This window comes from Pelodiscus sinensis, chromosome 1 (genome assembly GCF_052426305.1).
Source record: "Pelodiscus sinensis isolate ZL-2025 chromosome 1, ASM5242630v1, whole genome shotgun sequence".
In the NCBI taxonomy this organism is placed as follows: Eukaryota; Metazoa; Chordata; order Testudines; family Trionychidae; genus Pelodiscus; species Pelodiscus sinensis.
In genome coordinates, this window is record NC_143052.1 from 313885701 (window position 1) to 313906913 (window position 21213).

The following is a 21213-nucleotide window of genomic DNA, read 5'->3' on the forward strand; positions in this document are numbered from 1 at the left end:
GAACATGCTAGAATTTTTTTATTCTAGGAATAGCAGATTAGAATAAGACATGTGTTAGTTATTATATGATTGATCCGGCTAAGAAGTGTAGAATAAATTAACTGTTTGATGCAAACTTTATGTAAATCGGATTGACAGGTTGGTTATGTATTTGGTTTGGAACATCTTGATGTCCTAGGAAACATGCTTTCCACTTCTCCTGGTTACAAGAATCCATCCTGAACTCTTCAATGAGCTGCAACTTCTGAGCAAGCGTCTTTGACACAGGAAGAAGCAGGAGATGCCATGGAATTGAACTCAGACCCTGAGTTGGTTGCAGGAATCAATATGCACAGTAAATACCAGTCAGATATGGCATGTATGTAAATTTATGACTCCTACTGGTGAGTCTGTGTACTAGTGCTACCTTGCAGCCATTTTAGTTCCAATTAAGGCAGTGAGTAGGGATGAAATGTGCATCACCTGCTTAGTAGAAAAATACTTTTCCTGATCCATCCATATAAATGGATGAATAATAATGTCACTATCCTTCACACTCAATGGATGCTGCAGATTGGCTCAATTGCCACTAACACATGACCTGCACCCCTTCCTTTCTGCTCCCATTTTTGAATCTCTGGAGGTTTATGGATGCAGTTCAAAATCAAACTGTGGCTGGGTCTCCCTGGCACCAGGGTGGCCTAGTGGTTAGATCCCAGATTTAGCTGACAGAAAAGAGGTACAGACCCCTACCACTTATGCCCCGGGACTGGGAATTCTAGCCTACTATCTGTATGCAGTCCTTTCGTTTGAGGCATGGCCCCAAGAGTTCACATTTCTCCCTCCTCACTGAAGCTTTTGAGTAGTTTCCCCCCTTTTGCCCCAGGGATGGGGGGTTGGAGGCTTACTTGCTCCTTTGGCTGGCCAAGTGGACGAGCTTTGGCTCAGGTCCTGAAGACTGCAGAACCACACTCCTGTCTCCTTGCTGGTCAGCTCCTAACTGAGCCAGGCTCCTTTCTTTTATCCTCCCTCCAGGTCTGGCATTGGCTACAGATAAAGCTGGGGAAGAGCTAGCTAGGCTAAAAGGCTTTGTTTGACTCATGAGAAGCCAGGCCCTTCTCTCTTCACTCTCGCACACTAACCAAGGCTGATTAAGTAAGTTTGCCTTTTGAGTTACACTACAGGCACAGATCTATCACAAAGTCAGTCCTTCCCACTAATATTTTTGTTTCTCTTCTTATAACTTTCAGATGTGACAATATCATTCTTAAGAATGAGACTGAGAATTAGCTACACTGTTCCAGGTCAAGTACCCATCATGTTTAATTGCTGAGCACAGATGATTATGTGGTATAATTTCATGCAGTAAAATATACTAGTTACATATAGGGAGGCCAGAATTTCTTCTCACGGTGGCATAGATCAGGATTAACTCCATTAGAGTTAGTAGTTCCACCAGTGTAAAACTGTTGTGAGGAGAGAATCAGACCCACATTACCTAATATGGATATTCTTGAAGAAATGCCCACTTGGTTGTTGAACTTTCACCTTAATTGATACTTCATTATTTTCTACCACATTTCCAGGAAAGCTTCTGCTTAAAAAGAGTTGGCATGGAGTATAGTTTTTAAGAACACAACACTTACAATTCCCCAGAATACTTTTTCTGTAAGGGTGTGTCTAAACTACATTGCTCCATCAATGGAGCCATGTAGATTAGGCTGATTGGCAGAGGGAAATGAAGCTGCGATTTAAATAATCGCAGCTTCATTTAAATTTAAATGGCTGCCGCGCTGAGCCGACAAACTGAACAAACAAATCTACATGGCTCCGTCGACGGAGCCATGTAGTTTAGACATACCCTAAGTGGGCAAGTTAGCAGTTTTGTTTAATATGTGAATGACAACCTGGTTCACATCTACCCCAAGTTCTATGAAGTGTCCAGGGATTTGCACCGGGAGGCCAAATGCTTATTCTATTTTTTAACTTAGTGGAAACCACTTGGCTTGGAGCTCATTTTCAGTTTTAGCATCAGAACTCAGCTGTTTGAAATAAGGATGTTAGCAAGTAGTCAACTGCAGTATCGACTACTCACTCCCCCAGCTTGCTACCTCTTAAAATTCGGTTCCCCCCAGCACCATCTCCATAGTGCTACCCTGCTACTCCCACTGCTGTCCAGAGCTGGCACGAGCCAGGAATGCTCAGTCCCGGCTCGAGCCGGCTTCTGGAGCTACCCCTGCTGTGGCTCTGCAGAGCGGTCCTTATCGACTAATTGTGTAGTCAATATAAATTATATTGACCACACGATTAGCCAGATAATCACAATTGAACATCTTTAGTTTGAAACTAACACACAGCACACCAGTCTGGCGAGTAATGCAGTTGCTGAATTTAGCAAAATGAAACAACTATTTTTTTCTTCTGGGGTTGACTGCTAAAAAATGTTATGACAGAAAGTTGTTTTTCTGTGAAGCTTATACTGGTTCTAACCATTTTGGGCTGGTTTGTTCCTGCTTAAAGCGTGGGTGTTTTTAATTTACTAAAATACGTTTTCAGTATTTTTGTTATGTTAAATTGTGTCAAATGTCAATAGTTTCAGGGAATTTAGGAAAATTATTATTCACACCTCTGCTATGGCTCTTTCTCTCAACAAAATCTAAGAGGCCCCCTATAGTTGCCAGCTCTTTCCATAGGCTGGGATTGTTTCCTCATGGTGAAGGAGCTGCAACAGCCCACTGAAGTTAAGTAGAGAAAATCGGCTTAGAAAAAAGAAGAAAATCCGACATTTCATTGGAACATTTCAGTTTCTCTTGAAGGTATCAAAAAAGAACAGCTTGTAGTGCCAGCATCAATCTGCCTCTTATAACCACAGCAGAAGCACAAATATTATTTTACTTTTATGTTTTATGAAATTGTATAAGTTAAGGTTTAATATTGTAAACTTATATTTTAATAAGCGAAGCAGCACCTACACTTTAAAATGATATTATTTAAGTGAGTGCCTTGCTTTGCTTTCTCAACTCCCTATTTCAATTCTGGCCTGATTTTGGTAGTGCATTCTCATTAACTATAGTTCATGATTCATGCTTTATGCCATTTGAAGCTGGCATTCCAGACTCTTAGATGATGTACAACTTTGGTTCCACTTCTAAGAGTTTGAGAATGTGGTTTCTAAAATCTATGCAGAATTGAAGTCTGGAATAGAAAGTATAATAGTAATCAGAACAGTGTGATTTTAGAGGCTGATACTTCATGAACCTCTAGGCTAGAAATTAATGGAAAAATGGATAGCTAAAATACTGGTTAGGGCAAGTTTTTGGTCTTGTTACACCACTGATACAGTGCAGAAGGCCTATATTGGGGGCCAGGAGTTGAACCCCTGTATTTAGAGGCTTTTCATAAACAGAATTATTTTGTATTAATACACGTAACCAGATTGTAATGTTTCCTAAATATTCCAAAGCCCCAAATTATGACTTTACTTTTAAAAATAAAAGGACTCTAAATCAAAACGTTTTTAAGCTAGCAAAGAGTGAATACTTGAACTGATATGTAATATATTGTGACCACAATCTTAAACAAAACTCTATTTCTCGGATTTCAAGTATGCAGTATATAGATAGGTTTGATTTTTATTTTTTAAATTGCAACTAAGGGTAACTTTACACATAAATGAATTGATTCTATTATAATTTGCAAAGATCTAGGAAAGCTAGGAATGGTATTCCAATACTGCTGGCAAGATGAGAAAGTAAGGTTACAGAACTAAGGCTTGGCCTACACTATAGATTGAATTTAAGCACATTAGATCAATTTTCTAAACAAGTCCACACCACCAAGCCTGTTGCATTTTATACTTCTGCTTTTCATGGTGAATAACAGTAAAATTCGACCCTATATTGTTGTCTTTAGTGTAGAGTACTAAAGTCCATGTTCTTGGCCTCCAGGAGGTATCCCATACTGCCCCAATGTGTCTGTTCTGGCCAGGACTTTCAATTCTGCTGCTCTTCAGGTACACAGAAAAAGCTCTGGGAAAATTTGAATTTCATTTCCAGTGCAGCCAGCATGGCGAGCAGACCTCAGTGTAGGCAGCACACCTCAGCAGCACATCTGACCAGGAATGTCCAGGATCACAAATGAGCTGTAGGATGGAGTGTGCAGGAGATCCTGGACCTCATTGCTGTGTGGGAAGAGGAATCAATTCAGGTAGAACTACAAAGTGTCAAAAAAAAATGCTAATATCTATGTCAAGATCACACAGAGCATGGTGGAAAAAGGATACACCAGGGGCGCATCTGGTCAGCCGCTGGTGAGTTTTAGCAGTGGCTGAATCATGGACGCCTGGGGCAGAGCAGCTGGGGTGCTGCAGGGTTGGTCCCGTAGGGCCCGCCCCTCGGCGCTACGGGGACCAACCCGGCAGCACCCCAGCTGCTCTGTCCCAGGCATCCCCAAGTGCAGCTGGGGTGCTGCTGGGTTGGTCTCGCAGTGCCGAGGGGCAGCGCTACCGGACCAACCCGGCAGCACCCCAGGTGCTCTGCCCCAGGTGTTCCCAATTCAGCCGCTGCTGAAACTCACCAGCAGCGGCTGAATCGGGACGCCTGGGGCAGAGCCAGACTATCGGAAGGGAGGGCTATGAGGGGTCTGGGGTGGCATCCCCCCACCCCAGACCCCTCATAGCCCCCCCTTCCGATAGTCCAGCATATTTGATAATCTGGCACCCCCTGGGTCCTAAAGGTGCCAGATTATCCAAAGTTTACTGTAGTAAAAAAACCTATGCGGATGGAAACCAGCAGAATCTGGCAACCCTGCTCATGGGCAACAGTAAACAAAATGTCTCATGGGCCACATGTAGAACCCCAATGGGCCACAGGTTGCCCATCACTGCCTTAAGCTATGGCAGCTCACACTTAACTGGTATGTCAGCCAAGATGGTGGCTCTCACATACGAGGATATTAGTCAAGGCTATCTAGTAGGGACAGTAAGAGACTCATGTTACATATGCTCAGCTGCAGTTTATGTAACAGCTTGTGAGGCATTTGGTGCTGTCCTCTGATTGGTGGCAAGGCTTTCATTGATCCTGCTCAGAAGCATAAGGTGTTTCAGGAGCCATAATCCAATTCAGCCTCCTCAAAAGATAATTTAGAAATTATGTGATGGTCATTACTGACTGGACATATTTGCATCAGTGTAGTGGAGGGTAAAGGGCTCAGTGTCCAGCTACCGGTAACACTAGCCATTTAGTTACACTCTCTGCAATAATAGTGGTATATAAGCATAGATGTATATGTGCAAAATAAAGGGAGAAGTGCAGTGCATATTGGTGAGACTGTTATGAAACTGTTATGAAACACAGTCATCTTTCCTTCCTAGTGGACAGTCACATTTCCCTCCCCCCCCCCCACACCTGTTCCTGGATTTTTTTATGTGTGGAATGCTGGCAATGCACTTGGTTACAATGTGGGAAATCACCAGATTCTAAAATACCATTGCAAACCTCTTTGTGTCCCTGTTAAAATGACCTTCTTTTTGTTTAAAAAGAGAAACAAAGAAACACACCTAGGTAAACAAAGCAGTGCAAACATTGCCAGGTGGGAAAAAAATCTGGGTCTTGAGTTAGGCCAGTATTATTACAAGATATGTTTTGCACTAACCCCAGTATATAGAGAGGAAAATAAGTTTGAAGACGGGACTTGGGATGTTTGATCAGAATGAAAATATTGTAATGAACCTGCTGGCCCATTATTGGTGCTGTGTTATTCTCCGGTTTGATATCTGGTCAGTAGATAGTTCCATTCTCCCCAGAAGATGTCAAAGTGAAGTACAATCTGAGGTGGGAGGAAAGTGGACTCATAAGAAATATGAAGGTTGCATGAGATCCAGAACAAAGCCACAGGTAGCAGATCGGATGCTGTCTCTGGAGAGAAGGCTGGGCAGCAAACATATCCTGCAGCTGGCAGGGGGTTAGTAATTGCTGCAGTAGCCTACTGCTTGGAAGATGGCCAAACGGAACACTTTGGCTACGTCTAGACTGGCATGATTTTCTGGAAATGCTTTTAACAGAAAAGTTTTCCGTTAAAAGCATTTTCGGAACAGAGCATCTAGATTGGCATGGATGCTTTTCCGCAAAAGCACTTTTTGCGGAAAAGCGTCCGTGCCAATCCAGATGCACTTTTCCGCAAAAAAGCCCTGATTGCCATTTTCGCGATCGGGGCTTTTTTGCGGAAAACAAATCTGAGCTGTCTACACTGGCCCTTTTGCGCAAAAGCTTTGTGCAAAAGGGACTTTTGCCCGAATGGGAGCAGAATAGTATTTCCGCAAGAAGCACTGATTTCTTACAGTAGGAAGTCAGTGCTTTTGCGGAAATTCAAGTGGCCAGTGTAGACAGCTGGCAAGTTTTTCTGGAAAAGCGGTTGATTTTCCGGAAAAACTTGCCAGCCTAGACACAGTCTTCCTATCATACTCTGTATTGGATTGCCCTTAAATGCTGGATTAGGAACTGTTTTGAGATTTTGTTCACAGTGTTGATGTAGCCATGCCAATCCCAGGGTACTGGAAAGATAAGGTGAGCAATATTGGTGAATGAGACCAGCTTTCAGGCTACACAGAGCTCTTCTTCAGAGCTGAGAATGGCATTTACGGGGTATGTCTACCCTGTGATTAAAAACCCATGACTGGCCCATGCCAGAGAACTTGAGCTCATGGGCTGCAGGCTAAGGGGCTGTTTAATTGTGGTACAAACGTGAGCCCAAGCTCTGGGACACTCCCACCTTCCAGGGTCCTACAGCCCAGGCGGTGTTTAGACACTGAATGTTTATACTGCAGTTTAATCGCCCCTTAGCTTGAGCCTCTGATAGCCTGAGTCCTTAGTCAGGAGGGTTAGTGGGTTACAGGTTGCTGAAAGAAGCCATAAATCCATTATCTTTATTAAGATCATTATTTTAAGTGTCTAGCAAAGTTATGATTTTAAATAACCAGGCTTGTCTTTTGAAGGTGCTGTGCAGGTTTCCTCTGAGGCCCAGGGTGGAGAGATAAGATAGGGAGGATAATTTTGTGAAAGGTGTTTGCCCAAAGGTGAGATGCTGTTTTATCTTTTATCATTTTGCCATGTGAGCTCATTTGAAAGTGTAATGGTTGTCTGGTTTCACACACCTAATTGTTATTGGGGGTATTTAGTGCACTTGATGAGGTACACTGCAGCTGCAATAGGCATATGCAGGCCAAGGATCATGAAAGATGTATTGTGGGGGTATTGATCATGGTAGCAATTGAGATACACCTGCAGGTTTTATAGCTGTTGTTCTGGTGGAGCCTGCTGCTGATTTGAGTTGGTGTGTCCTGACCTCCCGGGAGTTTGTTTCTGATAATCAGAAGTGGTAAAGTTGTGGAGGAGGGGTTGTTTGAAGAGGGATTTTGGGAAAGATTTCTTTCAGGAAGTGGTCCCCATTGAGTAATTGTTTAATGATACTGTGATGGGGAGCACTCACCTTGCACTAGGCAGGAATGGGGTAAACCCAACTCTGAGCGCTGAGAAAGCCACATCCCCTTCATCTTACTGGGCATGCTCACAGATAAAGTTGGGGCCGGTGGCTGGAGGGAGACGATGTGCCTTGTCTGCCCCAGGGAAGCTGCAGTGACCACTGAAGTACTACAGCACAGGCTAAAGCCAGCTGCTCCTAGAGATATCACAGGATCCAGAGGCAAACAGGAGCAGGCAAACCACAAACAAGGAAGGGAGACAGAGATCCACACTGGAGATGAGCTGACCACATCAGGAAGCAGACCAGAGGAAGTCAACAGCTATCAGGTGAGTGAGCCTACACTGGGGAGTCAGCATGTTTTGGTCAGAGCATTTCCCCGCTGACTCAGTGGCAAGAGCTACAGCCATTAAGAGGTCCCTGGGGTGAGATCCAGTGGAGTGGGAGGCTCTGGACCCCCCTGCTGGGGGATATAAACTGTTCCCCTGTCTCCTGTCCCTTGAGGAGGTACTGTACAACCCTGTGAGGTGGGTGGAACTTATTGATTTTGGCCATTAGGCCACACTACCCTATAGCTGGGGGGAGTTACAAACTCTTGCTATTGAGCCACACTGCTCTGTCAATAGGGGTGAGTTATTGACTATAGGCCATTGGACCGCACTACCCTGAGAATAGGGATGAGCCATTAACCTTAGCCATTGGGCTGTGCTGCCCTGCGAATAGGGATGAGTCACTGACTCTTGCTATTGTGCCCTCTACCTGACAAATACGGGCAAATTTGTTGACTCTGGCCATTGGGCCACCCAGCCCTGGATCAGGATGGATTTGCTGACTTTGTCAGGTGCACCACTGAGTCGTAGGACTGCAAGTAGAGCCACAGGCATGGATTGGAGAGAAAAAGACTAGAATTGTGGGAATGCCACAAGGGAGATGGGCACACTCACCCTGCACTGGGTGGGGTTGTCCCCAGCTGCGTGATGGGGACCACTAGAGAGTATCAATTGTGTAATTGCTCCATGATACTTTCCAGGGATTCCAGTGGTAAGATACAGCTAGTGATGTGCAGGTGGAGCCAGCAGGGTTTCTGTACTGAAGCAGGTTCTCTCAGATTATTTGAATGGCCTATTCTTGATGTGATCGACTTCTCTGGTGGAGTGTCCATGTTTGAAGGCAATTTTAAACCTGTCAAAATGTGTATCTGACCTTCAGAACAAGACAGAGGGGATGATCTGACTCTGGGATTTTCCCATCAGCCCCAGTGTATATTGTGTTGAGATTCACCTTGGTGGAGCAAGCCCTTGCAAATCCTTACCTGTTGCTTAAGCAAAGCCTTAGGTGTTCCACATGCCCACTATACTGAGTGCAAGTGCATTCTGTCTGAACAGGTGAAAATGTGAAACAGAGTGGTACCTGGCTAATGGTCTCTCTTTTGTGTAGTTCCAAGGTGAACTTCTGTGTTTAGACATTGATTTGTATTGAAGATCCTGACTATATATGTGTTAGGCTTGGAGTCCAACCCCTGAGATGAACCCAACTGTTTTTGCTGAATGTCTTTATGGCTTTTATCAAACCAAAATCCAGCCTTAGTGTAAAAACAACACATTTTCTTTGGTTCTTTTCTTTCAAATAATTTATCATCCTCTCCATTTTAAGATGCCATTTCTACAGTCTTCACTGGGAAAGGACAAACTCTTCCAGTTCTGGAGTTTTAGAATTATAGTGGGGAAGAGGGAGGGGAGAAACAAGTTTGAAAATGTAAGGTAGGAATAATCCTGAATTAGGAGTAAGGTGAGCTGCATGACCTCAACAGGTGTTTTCTGTCTCTAGCTTCCAGCCTACTATGACTCTAGGGTGCCAAGTACAGGACTAATTAAGAGTCTGAAGGCAAGTTGGGAAAACAACTATGGAATTTAATAAAACTTGCCTGACCTGCTGCATGAGGGAACGTCCACTCCTGAACGCAGGGGGATAGAACAATTTGTACAGTGGGAATGCTGAGAGCTATTGAACCAACTGGAGACCCTATATTTGATGGATTCCACTTCATGCCAGGAGGTGCTGCAGTACCCTCCTCTTCCCCTCCCCCCCACTTCTTGTTCTAGCATGTGTGCCTGACCTTTCCCTGAAGGATATCAAAGGACAGTAGTAAGGCAGTGAACACTCTACAGGCAGTCAGACCTAACTCTCATTGGCTAATCTTGCAGTGAGGGCTTTACACAGTTTCTAGTAGCCTCCTAATCCTGCCCATTTCAAATTCACCCTTTCAAAGAATAGCATTTGTGCAAACATTTCCCTCATATGCAGAGACTCCTGTTGCAACAAAGAATTACAGTTATTTCAATTTCATTTTTGTGGATATTTTTGCTCATGAAATAATGGCTATCAGGGAGGAGGGTCAGCTGGGCTACTCTTATAAGAGAATGCGCCAACTGCACACCTGCATGGCATATCTCACTTGTGGCTTCAAGCAGCTCTCAAGCTTTGGTAACATCCAGAGCCAAAAACGGATCCCCATCTTCTCAATGGCATGAAACCAAACCTCAGCTCCAATTCACTCCTCCCTCTCTGTGAACTCTGAAAAAATTTGGTTCCCAGTGAGTTCTATGGCCTGTGCCTAAATCTAATCTTTATATATTGCAGAAGGTGTTTCCTAACATCCAAAGTAGAACACCTTTTTTCTTCTTTCTTTGGTCTTATCAAATACTGGAGGCAGCTTGGTTTAAGGAATAAATATTGTTAGTCAAATAAACACTCTCTCATATTGGCCAATACAAGCTATAATTAATAACTGAACAAAAAGTCACCATCCCCTATTAATAAAATACTGTACTGGAACCATTTCAGTTTTGAATACACTTTCTGAAGAGTGTTTACATGAACTCAAAAGTTTATTTATCCAAGAGCACTTTCACAGAAAAGCATCTTTTTGCATTACCGTATATTTTCCTTGCCAGTTTATTGACCTTTAGCAATGCATGGCTATTAGTTTGGCTAAAAAAAAAGATAAAGTTAATCTTACCCTGCCATGTGTAATGTCTTTGTAGCCATTTTATTAAAAATATTTTAGAGGCTGGAATGGCCCATGGGACTGGGATGAGGTTTGAGGTTTAAATGGTTTGGATGAAATGAGTTGGTGGACTCTGCTCATTAGTATCTGAGGCTTGCTACTATCACAGGCCAGTGTTTCAATTGACAACAAGAAGTTCATTTTACATCCTCAGTAGCATTGAGCAGTCATGGAGGCTACAACAGATGTCTCAGATTGTCCATTCAGTTTATTGGTGAGGCATGTGGATGGTGCAGTGTAGGAGATACTTGTACTGCTTTTGTGTGACTAATCAGAGACTTGAGTTTGGTTTGCCACCTGTTCTGACACTTTCTGAACACTAAGCCTCTGACCCACCTTTTCCCCCCAGTGTTCATTTTAGCACAATCCTTCCATAAAGTTCAGAGGCCAGCACATACTGGCCGCCCCGCCCTCCCCCTTTTTTTTTCTTAAATCTTTGGGACACCCATCTTGGATGCTGGCATTTCTATAATCACCCACAAGGCTGTGCTTACAAGAATGACTTCAGTGACAGACAGTGATAATTTGTTGGTCAGAAGCATGAATGCAGATCCTGAACTGTGGATGAGCTGCCCATGGGAGGGGACTGGAAGGGGTGCCTGGAGGGTCAACAAAGGTGGCTTTAATTAACCTTTACACCTCCACTCCCAGTCCTGGGTATGTCCGTCCTTGACTCAGTCCCCAGCATAAATTAGGTATGCTCTACTCTGTCTCGTCTGCCTGTGGTCTCAAGAGATTGTTCTAACACCTGAGGATTACCAAGGGGAGGAGTTCCTCATCCCTTTTCTCTGGCACAGTCCATGTGCCTCCATCTGGAAGTGGAGATGGCACAGGAGATGCTATGATTGCTCTACAATACATCATCTCAGGATTCACTGACTCAGAGGTCTCCTCAGTGGCTGGCTAGGTCAGCTTGAGAGTTACTCTGTGGTGCTACAGTGGCACATGGAGGCCATCACACATTGGATGATCTGAGCTGTTGTGTAGATGCAGGAAAAGCAGTCAGGAAGGAGACAACGGCACAAGATAAACCATCCACAGGAAACACCTGAGGGATGTTGTGGGATAATGGCAGAGCCATTAGTTCCCTAAAGCCTGCCTCCTGTGGAGCTTATCAAACTAGTTTGACGAAGCAGGCCAAGGCCTGAGATTGACACGAACAAAGGAGTTCTGGCTGGGTTAGAAGCAGTACTGTGACAAGGGTGGGGCAAACGGAGTGTTCGCCGTGGGAGCATCATAATTGGGGCACAAAGATGCAACAAATAAAACTAATGTCATGCTCTTTACTTTTGCAGGTTGTGTGCTAACCTAAGTCCCAATTTACATGAGCCTGTCTTGAGGTCTGACACAATGAAACAGGTGTGGTGAAAGGCTCACAAAGTCTTTGTTTACACGTTTTCTTGAAAAGCATGAGGCTGAATTTACATGGAGCATTTTGAATGTTGAGCGTTTACAGTGTTACCAAAGTTAAAGCCAGAAAACAGTTCACATTGGATGCAGTGGTTTTTTAATGTGCGTGCATGCGAATACGCTTTGACATGGTGTTGAGCATGGGGAGAGCATTAAAGGTATTTCATTGTTGACATTTGGCCTAAGTATTCGATCCCCTATAACTCTTTTCCATTCACAGACATTATAAAATATGTGCCTACTATTGAAAATATATTTTGTTACATTACTATACTATTTTTTTATTTTTCTTGAAGTAAAGATAAATAAAACTTAGTAAACTAGAGAGATTTTTAAATTTGGAGAGAGTGCACACAATAATATTTTGCTATGGAGGCAAAAAACCCTAATTACGGAACTGGATAGAAGGACTCTTCCTGGGGAGGGAGCCATTGTTTGGGTGCTGATTGGGGAAACCATTGTGATACAGGTACCCTCTGGGATGCCTGAAGAAATGGGGCCTGCTTAGATTGTCCTGAGGAAATGGCAAGTCTTCAGGCAGCATAGACACACAGACTGATGTTTTAAAATCTTAAGCTTTGCTCCTACTGTTAAAATAATCCATACTGTTGGCCAGTCAGCCTTCTTAAACCAGATTCCCAAAGGGGAGGACCACAGGTGCCAAACTCAGTTGGATCTGCTGGGTAAACATAGCTGAGGAACAGGTTACTGTAGCTCAGGACCTATTTGATGAGCAAAAGAGCAGCTGAATTTCAGCCCAGAAGAAGAAAAAAAACACAGGGGCTGCACTCGGGGTGGGGGGGGGGGGGGGGGGGGGGGGGGAAGAAAGGAGACAGATTCAGTTTGTCCTGGTTACAGGGCTATCATAATAATCCATTTTGACCTTAACATCCATGGAAAACTTGCAAAGTAACCACAATGCCCACTACTGCTATTGGGAGCCAGGAACATTCAGCATTTCCTAGGACTGGACTATCAAAATTATTTTAGTAGGACATTTAGTAGGGTGTGTCTAGACTGCAGGGTTTTGCCGACAAATGTGGACTTTCGTTGACAAAACTATACCTGTGTCTACACTACTGGTGAGTTCTGTCAACAGTAAGTTGACAGAACACGGCAGTTTTGTCAATGGCGCTAAACCTCATTCTACGAGGAATAATGCCTTTTGTCGACAGTGTTCTGTTGACAAAAGGCGCTATTGCATCCACGCTGTGGTGGTTTTTTGGAAAAAAAAAAAAAAGAGCGGCTTGCTTTGTCGACAGAACTGGCTATAGTCTAGACACTCTTTGTTGACAGAGGCTTTGTCGACAGTGTCTGTCGACAAAAGCCTGTAGTCTAGACATATCCCCAGTGCTGAATCCTGGAACAGGATAAGCTCTAATGCAAGAAGGTTGCTTTTAATTAATTAGTAGCACATGCCACATGAAAAATAATGATCAATTCATTTTAATAACTGCTATTGAAAGAGCTCCAATGGTGAGCTTAACTGCCTTAAGTTAAATACACATTTTTTACATTAATGGGTCCCAAAAGATAATTTGTCAGAACAATTTTTTTTGTGCTACCAAAAAGAATTCTATCACTCAGCATACACCATTTATTTAATTAGCTAGCAAACATATGCTGAAAACTGGATTAATTGTACTAATTTAAACAATTGTACTGGCACAAACCACTAATAATTTAGGCTTATGGGGGCTGCTTTATTTATTTCCAAAAAATTGTTTCTACTACTGTGTGATAAAATAATATGTAACCAAACATTTAGATTTTTATGATGAGCTTCAGCTAATAAAAATGTTAGTTAGAATGGAATTAGTTGCCTTAAGATCCTGGAATGGTATAGAGTTTTATCAAAGGCAGACAAGTGAACCCAGAATCTTATACAGGCAGTAAGTTTGTTTGTTTTTGTTTGTTTTTGTTTGTTTTTGTTTGTTTTTGTTTGTTTTTGTTTGTTTGTTTGTTTGTTTTTGGTTTTGACTCAGCAAACATTATTTTTAGTGATGGCATCAGTCAGTTCTTTATAAGTAAAATCATGCTTAACTTCATTCATAGAAAATTGATGTGTCTCTGTTGATTCTCTTTGTCCCCCCCCTCTTTTTAAGGGAAAAAATAGTTTTTTAAAAGCTTGTCTTCATTTTACAGATCTCTGTAATGTTCTACTGCTATAATTGAGGGGTTGATGTGAGTGTAATCATTTTGCAAGTCTAGATCAAATAATGTGGAAATATATTTTTTGAAACCACATCCATGGAACTGATCATTGGGGAAACTATAATCATACTAGTAAAAAAGCAATTAACAGGGATATATTAGCTATTGGTCAACCTCATTATTGGCACCCATGGAAAGCAAGAGCAAAATTTATCCTATCAACTGCAGTCTTGAACTTCTTGCTGAGCATAATGTTTAGGGATGTGTTGATAAACAGAGCAGTATTACTTGAGTATGTGCTGTAGGAAACAGAGGTTGGACCTTTCAATGTTGCCATTCCCAATCATTCAAAAATCACCTTTTGCACCATAAAGCCACAAAATAAAAGTGGGCTGTGCTCGTGAAAGCTCATGATACCATCTACATATCTTGTAAGTCTTTAAAGTGCTACCAGAAGCTTTATTAAGTTAAAAATTATGAGTTTTGTAAAAAAGGCAGCATTTTGGGTCCTTTTATACTTGCCTTTGGATTTTGAGACTTTAGATTTTGTTTTTAAACATTTCTTCACTGTCTGAAGGGCCAAACATTTCCTTTTTGTGAAATTGAGACTCATGTGGTTACACAACTCTAGGAGCTGAGACTTACAAATGCAGCAAATATCACAAAAACCTGCACACTCCCCTGTGTGCCAGGGAACTCAGGGATTGCATTGCCTTGGGCAGTGAGTCTCCTGATTAGTGGTACAAAAGTGTGATGTCACTGCTTAGCATTCCTTTGCTTCCTTCGCATTTGTGTAAAATTTATCTAGGCAATGGTGATGCTCCATTATTTTAACAAGCATTCAACCACATATACATGCACAGAGATTATATTTGCATCTACCTTAACTGAGCTTTGATTTGCTATACTGTGCTGCAAATATGCTTTCTATAAACTCTGCAACATAGGCTTCCACTCACCCTTGCTTTGAAACACACTTTACTGACTCACTCATTCATGCATTGGACAGCACATTTAATGCCTTGATAACTCCAGTTTCTTCTTACGCTAGTCTGGAAACAGAGTCCCATCATGCCTTCTGCAGGGTGGATTTCCACTGTCTCAAACTCAATCAATCTAACAACTGATCCTTTTTTTGGTGTTCCTTTCATCAGAGTAGCTGGGTGCCATACATCAGAGTGAATACAAGCTTTATCTATTGCATTTTCAACCAAACATTTATACTCTTAAGCTCTTCATGTCTAAACCCCATCTACTTTTGTGAGTTCAATTGCAGTCCCAATGGACTGCCAGTTCTGACCTTCTCTTAGCTTCCCTCTCCCTACTCTTCTGCTCTGGCCGTCTGTCCAATGCTGTTGCTGTATCAACTGTCTAGATTAGTCCTCTTTCTTTTTCTATCACACTAACTTCCCATCTGTTACAAATATATTGCTCAAGTCCCATGTGATCTGATCCTTAACAAAACAAGGAGCTCTTATTGGCTTCAACATACTCCGAGGAAAAAATAGGTGGTATGATTATCTGTGCTTATGTAACCCACACACCTAGGCTGTGTCTACATTGGTGCGATCTTGTGCAAAAGCAGCCGCTTTTGCCCCAAAACTTGCTGCCTGTCTACACTGGCGGGGAGTTCTTGTGCAAGAACACTGACATTCTAATGTATGAAATCTGGGCTTCTTGCGCAAGAACTATGATGCACCTGCTCAGGAATTAGCCCTCTTGCGCAACTGTTCTTGCTCAAGAGGCCAGTGTAGACAGGCAACAAGAATTTCTTGTGCAAGAAAGCCCTATGGTTAAAATGGCCATTAGAGCTTTCTTGCGCAAGAGAGTGTCTACACTGGCACGGATGCTCTTGCGCAAAAGCACATCTCTTGCGCAAAGGCACATGCCAGTGTAGATGCTCTCACCTGGAAGAGTTTTTGCATAAGAACTCTTCCGCAAAAGAGTTCTTGAGCAAAATCATGCTAATGTAGACGTAGCCCTAGTGTGGTTACTGAGCAATGCAAGTGGTACTAGACCACAGCAACAGTTAAGATCGAGAGACCTCTACAGCGTGGACTGGGTGCCAGCTGGCTTTTAGCTCAATGGGTAGAGGCTCCTATACTCAGCTTCAGAGGTCCCAGGTTCAAATCTGCCTGGTGTCGGTTACACTACTAAACACCAGAAAGGTGCTAGCCAGTTGTTCACGATATACAGTCCCTGACATTGTTTGCCTAAGGCTAGATTCTGTAAGGTACTGAGTACTAAGGTACTGAGCACATGCTTAACTGTTGTTTCAATGGGACTCTTTCACTATTCTTAAAGCTAAGCATATGCTTAAGTCCTTTGGGCCAGAATACTCAGGAACTATCAGGATTGCATCTGTACTGTGCAAAATTATTCCAATCCAGCAGTGGGCAATCTGCAGCCTGAGGGCCGCACATAGCCCATCAGGGTTCTATGTGTGGCCCGCAATGCTTTGTTTAAAAAAAAAAAAAATTGCCCAACTGCGGGGTTGCCAGATTCGGCTGGTTTTCCCTCCACACCTTCTTTTTTGTTTTTGTTTCCCCCCTACCAGTATTACTAAAATGATACACATGTGAAGTGAGTGCTGATTATACACAATGCTGACTGAGAGCCGTGCATTCCTTCTGCATCCAATCAGAGCACTGCTATGGTTCAATCAGCACACCCCACAAATTCTAAGTGTGCAAATGCAGTTAGCAAAACTACCCTATCCTGTGAGACCTTCTAGGTTACAACAATCTTGCGGTCCACTGGGATGGAGGGCCACTCACATGACCTACTCACCAGCCTAGGTTGCCTATTGTTATTCTAAAGTCTCACTGCAACAAATATTGCCTGCTGTATCAGTTTCTGAGCTTTGTGGGATAGTTACAGCCCCAAGCCTGCACACATGTGTGTTTAACTGTATGCTTGTGAATAGCTCCCTTTAAAGATCTGTTTCCCTAATCTCATACCATAAATTCTCCAAACACCAGCTGGGCTACGTCTACATTGGCATGATTTTGCACAAATACTCTGTAATGCAAGAGTTTTTTGCGTTAGATTATTTGCGCACGAGAGTGTCTATATTGGTCCGGGACTCATCGTAAGGACGATGAGCTTTTGCGCAAAAGAGTGTCTACATAGGTGGGACGCTTTTGCACAAAAGCAGAAGCCCAGAACCATTTTGAAGAGGGCAAAAGGGCACCAGCCCTTTCCGGGTGTGACGTAGTGGGGGTACTTGCTGGGCTGTGGTGACCTCTGCTGTCTGGAGCAAGACCCAGCAGGGAAATCCTTATTATGCAAAGGTACCATACCGGTTGAACCAGCCTACTCCCCATGGAGAGGAACAAAGGAAGGTGGAATGCTGCCCTGGCTGGGGGGCAGGGCTGGAAGAGGGTTTTAGTTGCTGGCCGGGAGCATGGAGGAGACAGCCTAGGGAAAGGGGCTGGAGTTTAGGGGCCCAGTCTCCCCCATCTCAAGGGGGCCTGAGGCATCCTAGCCCAGCTCTGTGACCAGATTACATCGGTGCTGTGCTGTATCCTGGAGAGGCAATAAACTTCCTCTATTCCACCGGCTGGTGCAGTCTGTTCATACCATTTCAGGGTGCAGGAGATGGGGGACCGTCACACCGGGGGCGGGGGCTGGAGCTCCTTTGAGACACGTGCTTAAAGGGATCTCCCCGGACAACCGTTTCTCTCCTGCTGAGAGCTGTAGGACCTCTTGCAGGGACTGGCAGCCGTAGCAGTTCTACTTGTGGTTTCCCTCTGCTTGTTGGACACCACTACCTTGTGCCTTAGTGCCATTAGCTGATTTTTGGACCTTAGCTCTCTTTTTGTGACATGGAGCCGGGGTGGCCTTGTGCCTGCTCTGGCCCCTTCCAGCCATTTTGGAGTGCCTGAAGGTGCTGCTCCAGGCTGCTGCACTCCTCCTCCGGGACCTCGAGGTGCAGGTTGCTCTGGACTCCCTCACCAGGGAGGCCATGGCGTCCCTGTGGCATCCCCACCTCACTGTTGAGAGGCCCTTGTGGAGACTGGACACCAGTACCGACTGGTGGGACCGGCTGGTCCCGGGGCAATGGGACGACCAGCAATGGCTCTGGAACTTTTGGATGTGAAAGCAGATGTTTCTGGAGCTGTGTGCCTGGCTCACCCCTGCGCTCCAGAGAACCACCAGCCGGCAGCGGGCACCCATCCCCATCAACAAGAGGGTCGCCATCGTAGTATGGAAGCTGGCCACCCCGGACAGCTACCGATCAGTGGCACACCAGTTCAGGGTGGGCAGATCGACTGTCGGTGCCTTCGTCATGCAGCTAAGTCTGGGGGGGGGGAGGAATGTGAGGGAGGGTGCTGCCCAGGGGCAGGCAAGACTCCAGGCTGGGGCGATGAGGAATGCCCCATCACCCAGGGGTTTGAGCCGTCCCTCTCTTGCACAGGCCTGCTGGGGGGGGGGGGACCTGTGGGGCGAGGGGCCCCTAGTGTGTGTGAGTGTGAGGGCAGAGGGCATCACGGGGGGGGGGGGTGAGAAGCCCCCAAGGGAGCACACACTCACCCTGCCTTATGTGATGCGTTCCCCTGTGTGTTTCTGTGCACCCTTCTGCAGGTTGTCTGTGCCATCAATGATATCCTGCTCCAGAGAGTCATCAGCCTGCGGGCCGTGGAGGCTACGGTGGCTGGCTTCGCTGCCCTGGGGTTCCCCAACTGCGGGGGAGCCCTGAATGCAACCCACATCCCCATCCGTGCCCCGGAGTATCGAGCGGCCCATTTTATAAACAAAAAGGGGTACTTCTCCATCGTGCTTCAGGCCCTTGTGGATCACCATGGCCGCATCCCGGACATTTATGTGGGCTGGTCTGGCAGGGCACACTATGTCCGCATCCTACGCATCCCCGGCCTGTTTGGCAGGCTGGAGGCGGGCACTTACTTACCCCAGTGAGAATTTACTGTCGGGGACATGCCAATGCCCACATGTGTTGTGGGGGATGCAGCCTACCCCCTGCTGCCCTGGTTAATGCAGCCCTACACTGGGCAGACAGACCACAACCGGGTTACAATACATGGAGGAGGACCCTACTCCAGGGGTGGTCCTCTATGCAAACATACAACACTGGGGGAAGGGCGGAACCGAGTGGGCCCAAGCCACACTACTGTGGTGTCACCTGGGCTCAGGGGTGGAGGGCATGAGGTGTGGGGACAGTGGCCAAGCTGCCTGACTGACCCTGTGCTCTAGGCTGGCTGTCATAGCCCCACACCTTCCATCTTAGGCTCTGCTCCTTCCGGGAGTATGGAGCTAGTCCTCCTCCCCCCTGCAACTTTCCCAGGAGCCTGTGAAGGCTGTCAGCTCCCCTGCATAAGACTAATTGTCACAGCTTCTGGATCTCATTAGGTTACAACGTTTTGCAAACAGTAACAAAATATTCCTCAATAAACCATCTCTAATTAAAATTGTGTTAGTCTATATGAGTCCTGAATGCAATGACGAACCGACAAGTGTTTTGCATGCATTTGTTTTGAAGAGTGTTAAGTTTGTACTTCAAAACGTGTCAGATTTCTTGGTACTTTGGTGTATTCACATGTAGCTAGAAAAAGGGGCACTCTGGTGCATCTGGTCCCAACAAACCTAGATTCAGTGTCATTCATTTCCAGACTACATATGTTGTAATCATGGGATGAGAAGATAGACACTTTAATGTAAAGGAATGTATATGTAGGAGAATCAGTTGCCTCCTTCATAGGAGCCTAGCAGAGCATATGAGAGGCAGAATTCATAGTTGGGAACAGCAGTTTTATAAAATGAAGTTGAATTTAGTACTTGGGATTTATCAGTGATATTGAATAATAGATCCTACACCCGTCTTTTCAGTGGAATGCAGTAGATACATTAGCAATAGTATTTTAATAATATTTGATAAAGGGTTGGAAACTGGTAGGACAATAAACAAATGTTAATAAATTGCTCCAAGTCAAGTCGAGGGAAGCACCATCTTGAGACTGGTACTAAGCCTGCTTTTAGGGTCTAATCTTTTAAAGAGCAGAATAACCCAACTCCCACTTAAAGCAGTATAGCTGAAAGCCTCCAGCAAAGAATCGAATACCTGTAGCAGGATTAGACACCACCTTATATTATGATACTAGAAGGGAGATGTTTTGAACACTGTGAGGCCAGAGAAAATAATCAGAAAATATCCAAAAAGGACAGGAAATAAAATGGAATTCATAGAAGGAAAAATTAGAGCTAAGAGATTTTTAATGGGAGAGAGCTACTGGGGATGGGGCAATTAGTGGATATTAAATGAGTTTGCAATAAAAGTAAAGAGGAAGCATGCAGGAACCCTGCTGTCCCTAAATTGCACAAGGATAGCAAGAACTCCCTCTGACTCTGTTTGGCTTGGGGAGCTTAGCTCCCTCCTCTGTGGCTGGTGAAAAAAGCACTTACCAAGCAGAAGAATCTAAACAGTGAAGAGCAGGTGCCTGGCTGAGGCGTTCTAAGGCTTACTGCCTTTTCCGCCAATGGATGGGAAAAGCAACAACTCCTGATAGGGGAAGATAATGTGTTCTATCAGGGAGTCAGCTATCCCCTTCCAGTCCTCTAAAAGAAGATCTGCTTCCTTCCACTCCTCTCCCATGTGGGGAGGAAAACAGATGAACACTAGGGCTGTGTCTACACTGGGCCACTTATTCCGGAAAATCAGCCGTTTTTCCGGAATAAGCTGTGAGCTGTCTACACTGGCCCTTGAATTTCTGGAAAAGCAACGACGCTCTACTGTACAAAATCAGCCGCTATTCCGGAAAAACTATTCTGCTCCCGTTTGGGCAGAAGTCCTTATTCCGGAACACTGTTCCGGAAAAGGGCCAGTGTAGACAGCCCAGTAGTCTTTTCCGGAAAATAGCCCCGATCACGAAAATGGCGATTGGGGCTCTTTTCCAGAAAAGCGCGTCTACATTGGCCACAGATGCTTTTCCAGAAAAAGGGCTTTTCCGGAAAAGCAGCATGCCAATGTAGATGCTCCTTTTCCGGAAAAACTGAAAATGGAATAGTATTCCGTTTTAAGCAGTTCCGGAAATTCATGCCAGTGTAGACACAGCCATGGGGTCTCTTTGGAAATGTCTTTATAGCTTTTATAAGGTGAGAAAAGGTATTGT

The 21213-nt window shown here is 44.5% G+C and overlaps 1 protein-coding gene across 1 annotated transcript in view; it reads left to right on the plus strand.

Annotated features, from left to right (window-relative positions):
- Nucleotides 1-7580: 7580 nt before the first annotated feature.
- LOC149525859 (uncharacterized) overlaps nucleotides 7581-21213 on the plus strand; it is a 101518-nt gene continuing 87885 nt past the window's right edge. Inside the window, 2 exon segments of the mRNA XM_089777894.1 lie at nucleotides 7581-7784; nucleotides 18674-18739. Coding sequence (XP_089634020.1) covers nucleotides 7581-7784; nucleotides 18674-18739 — 270 coding nt within the window.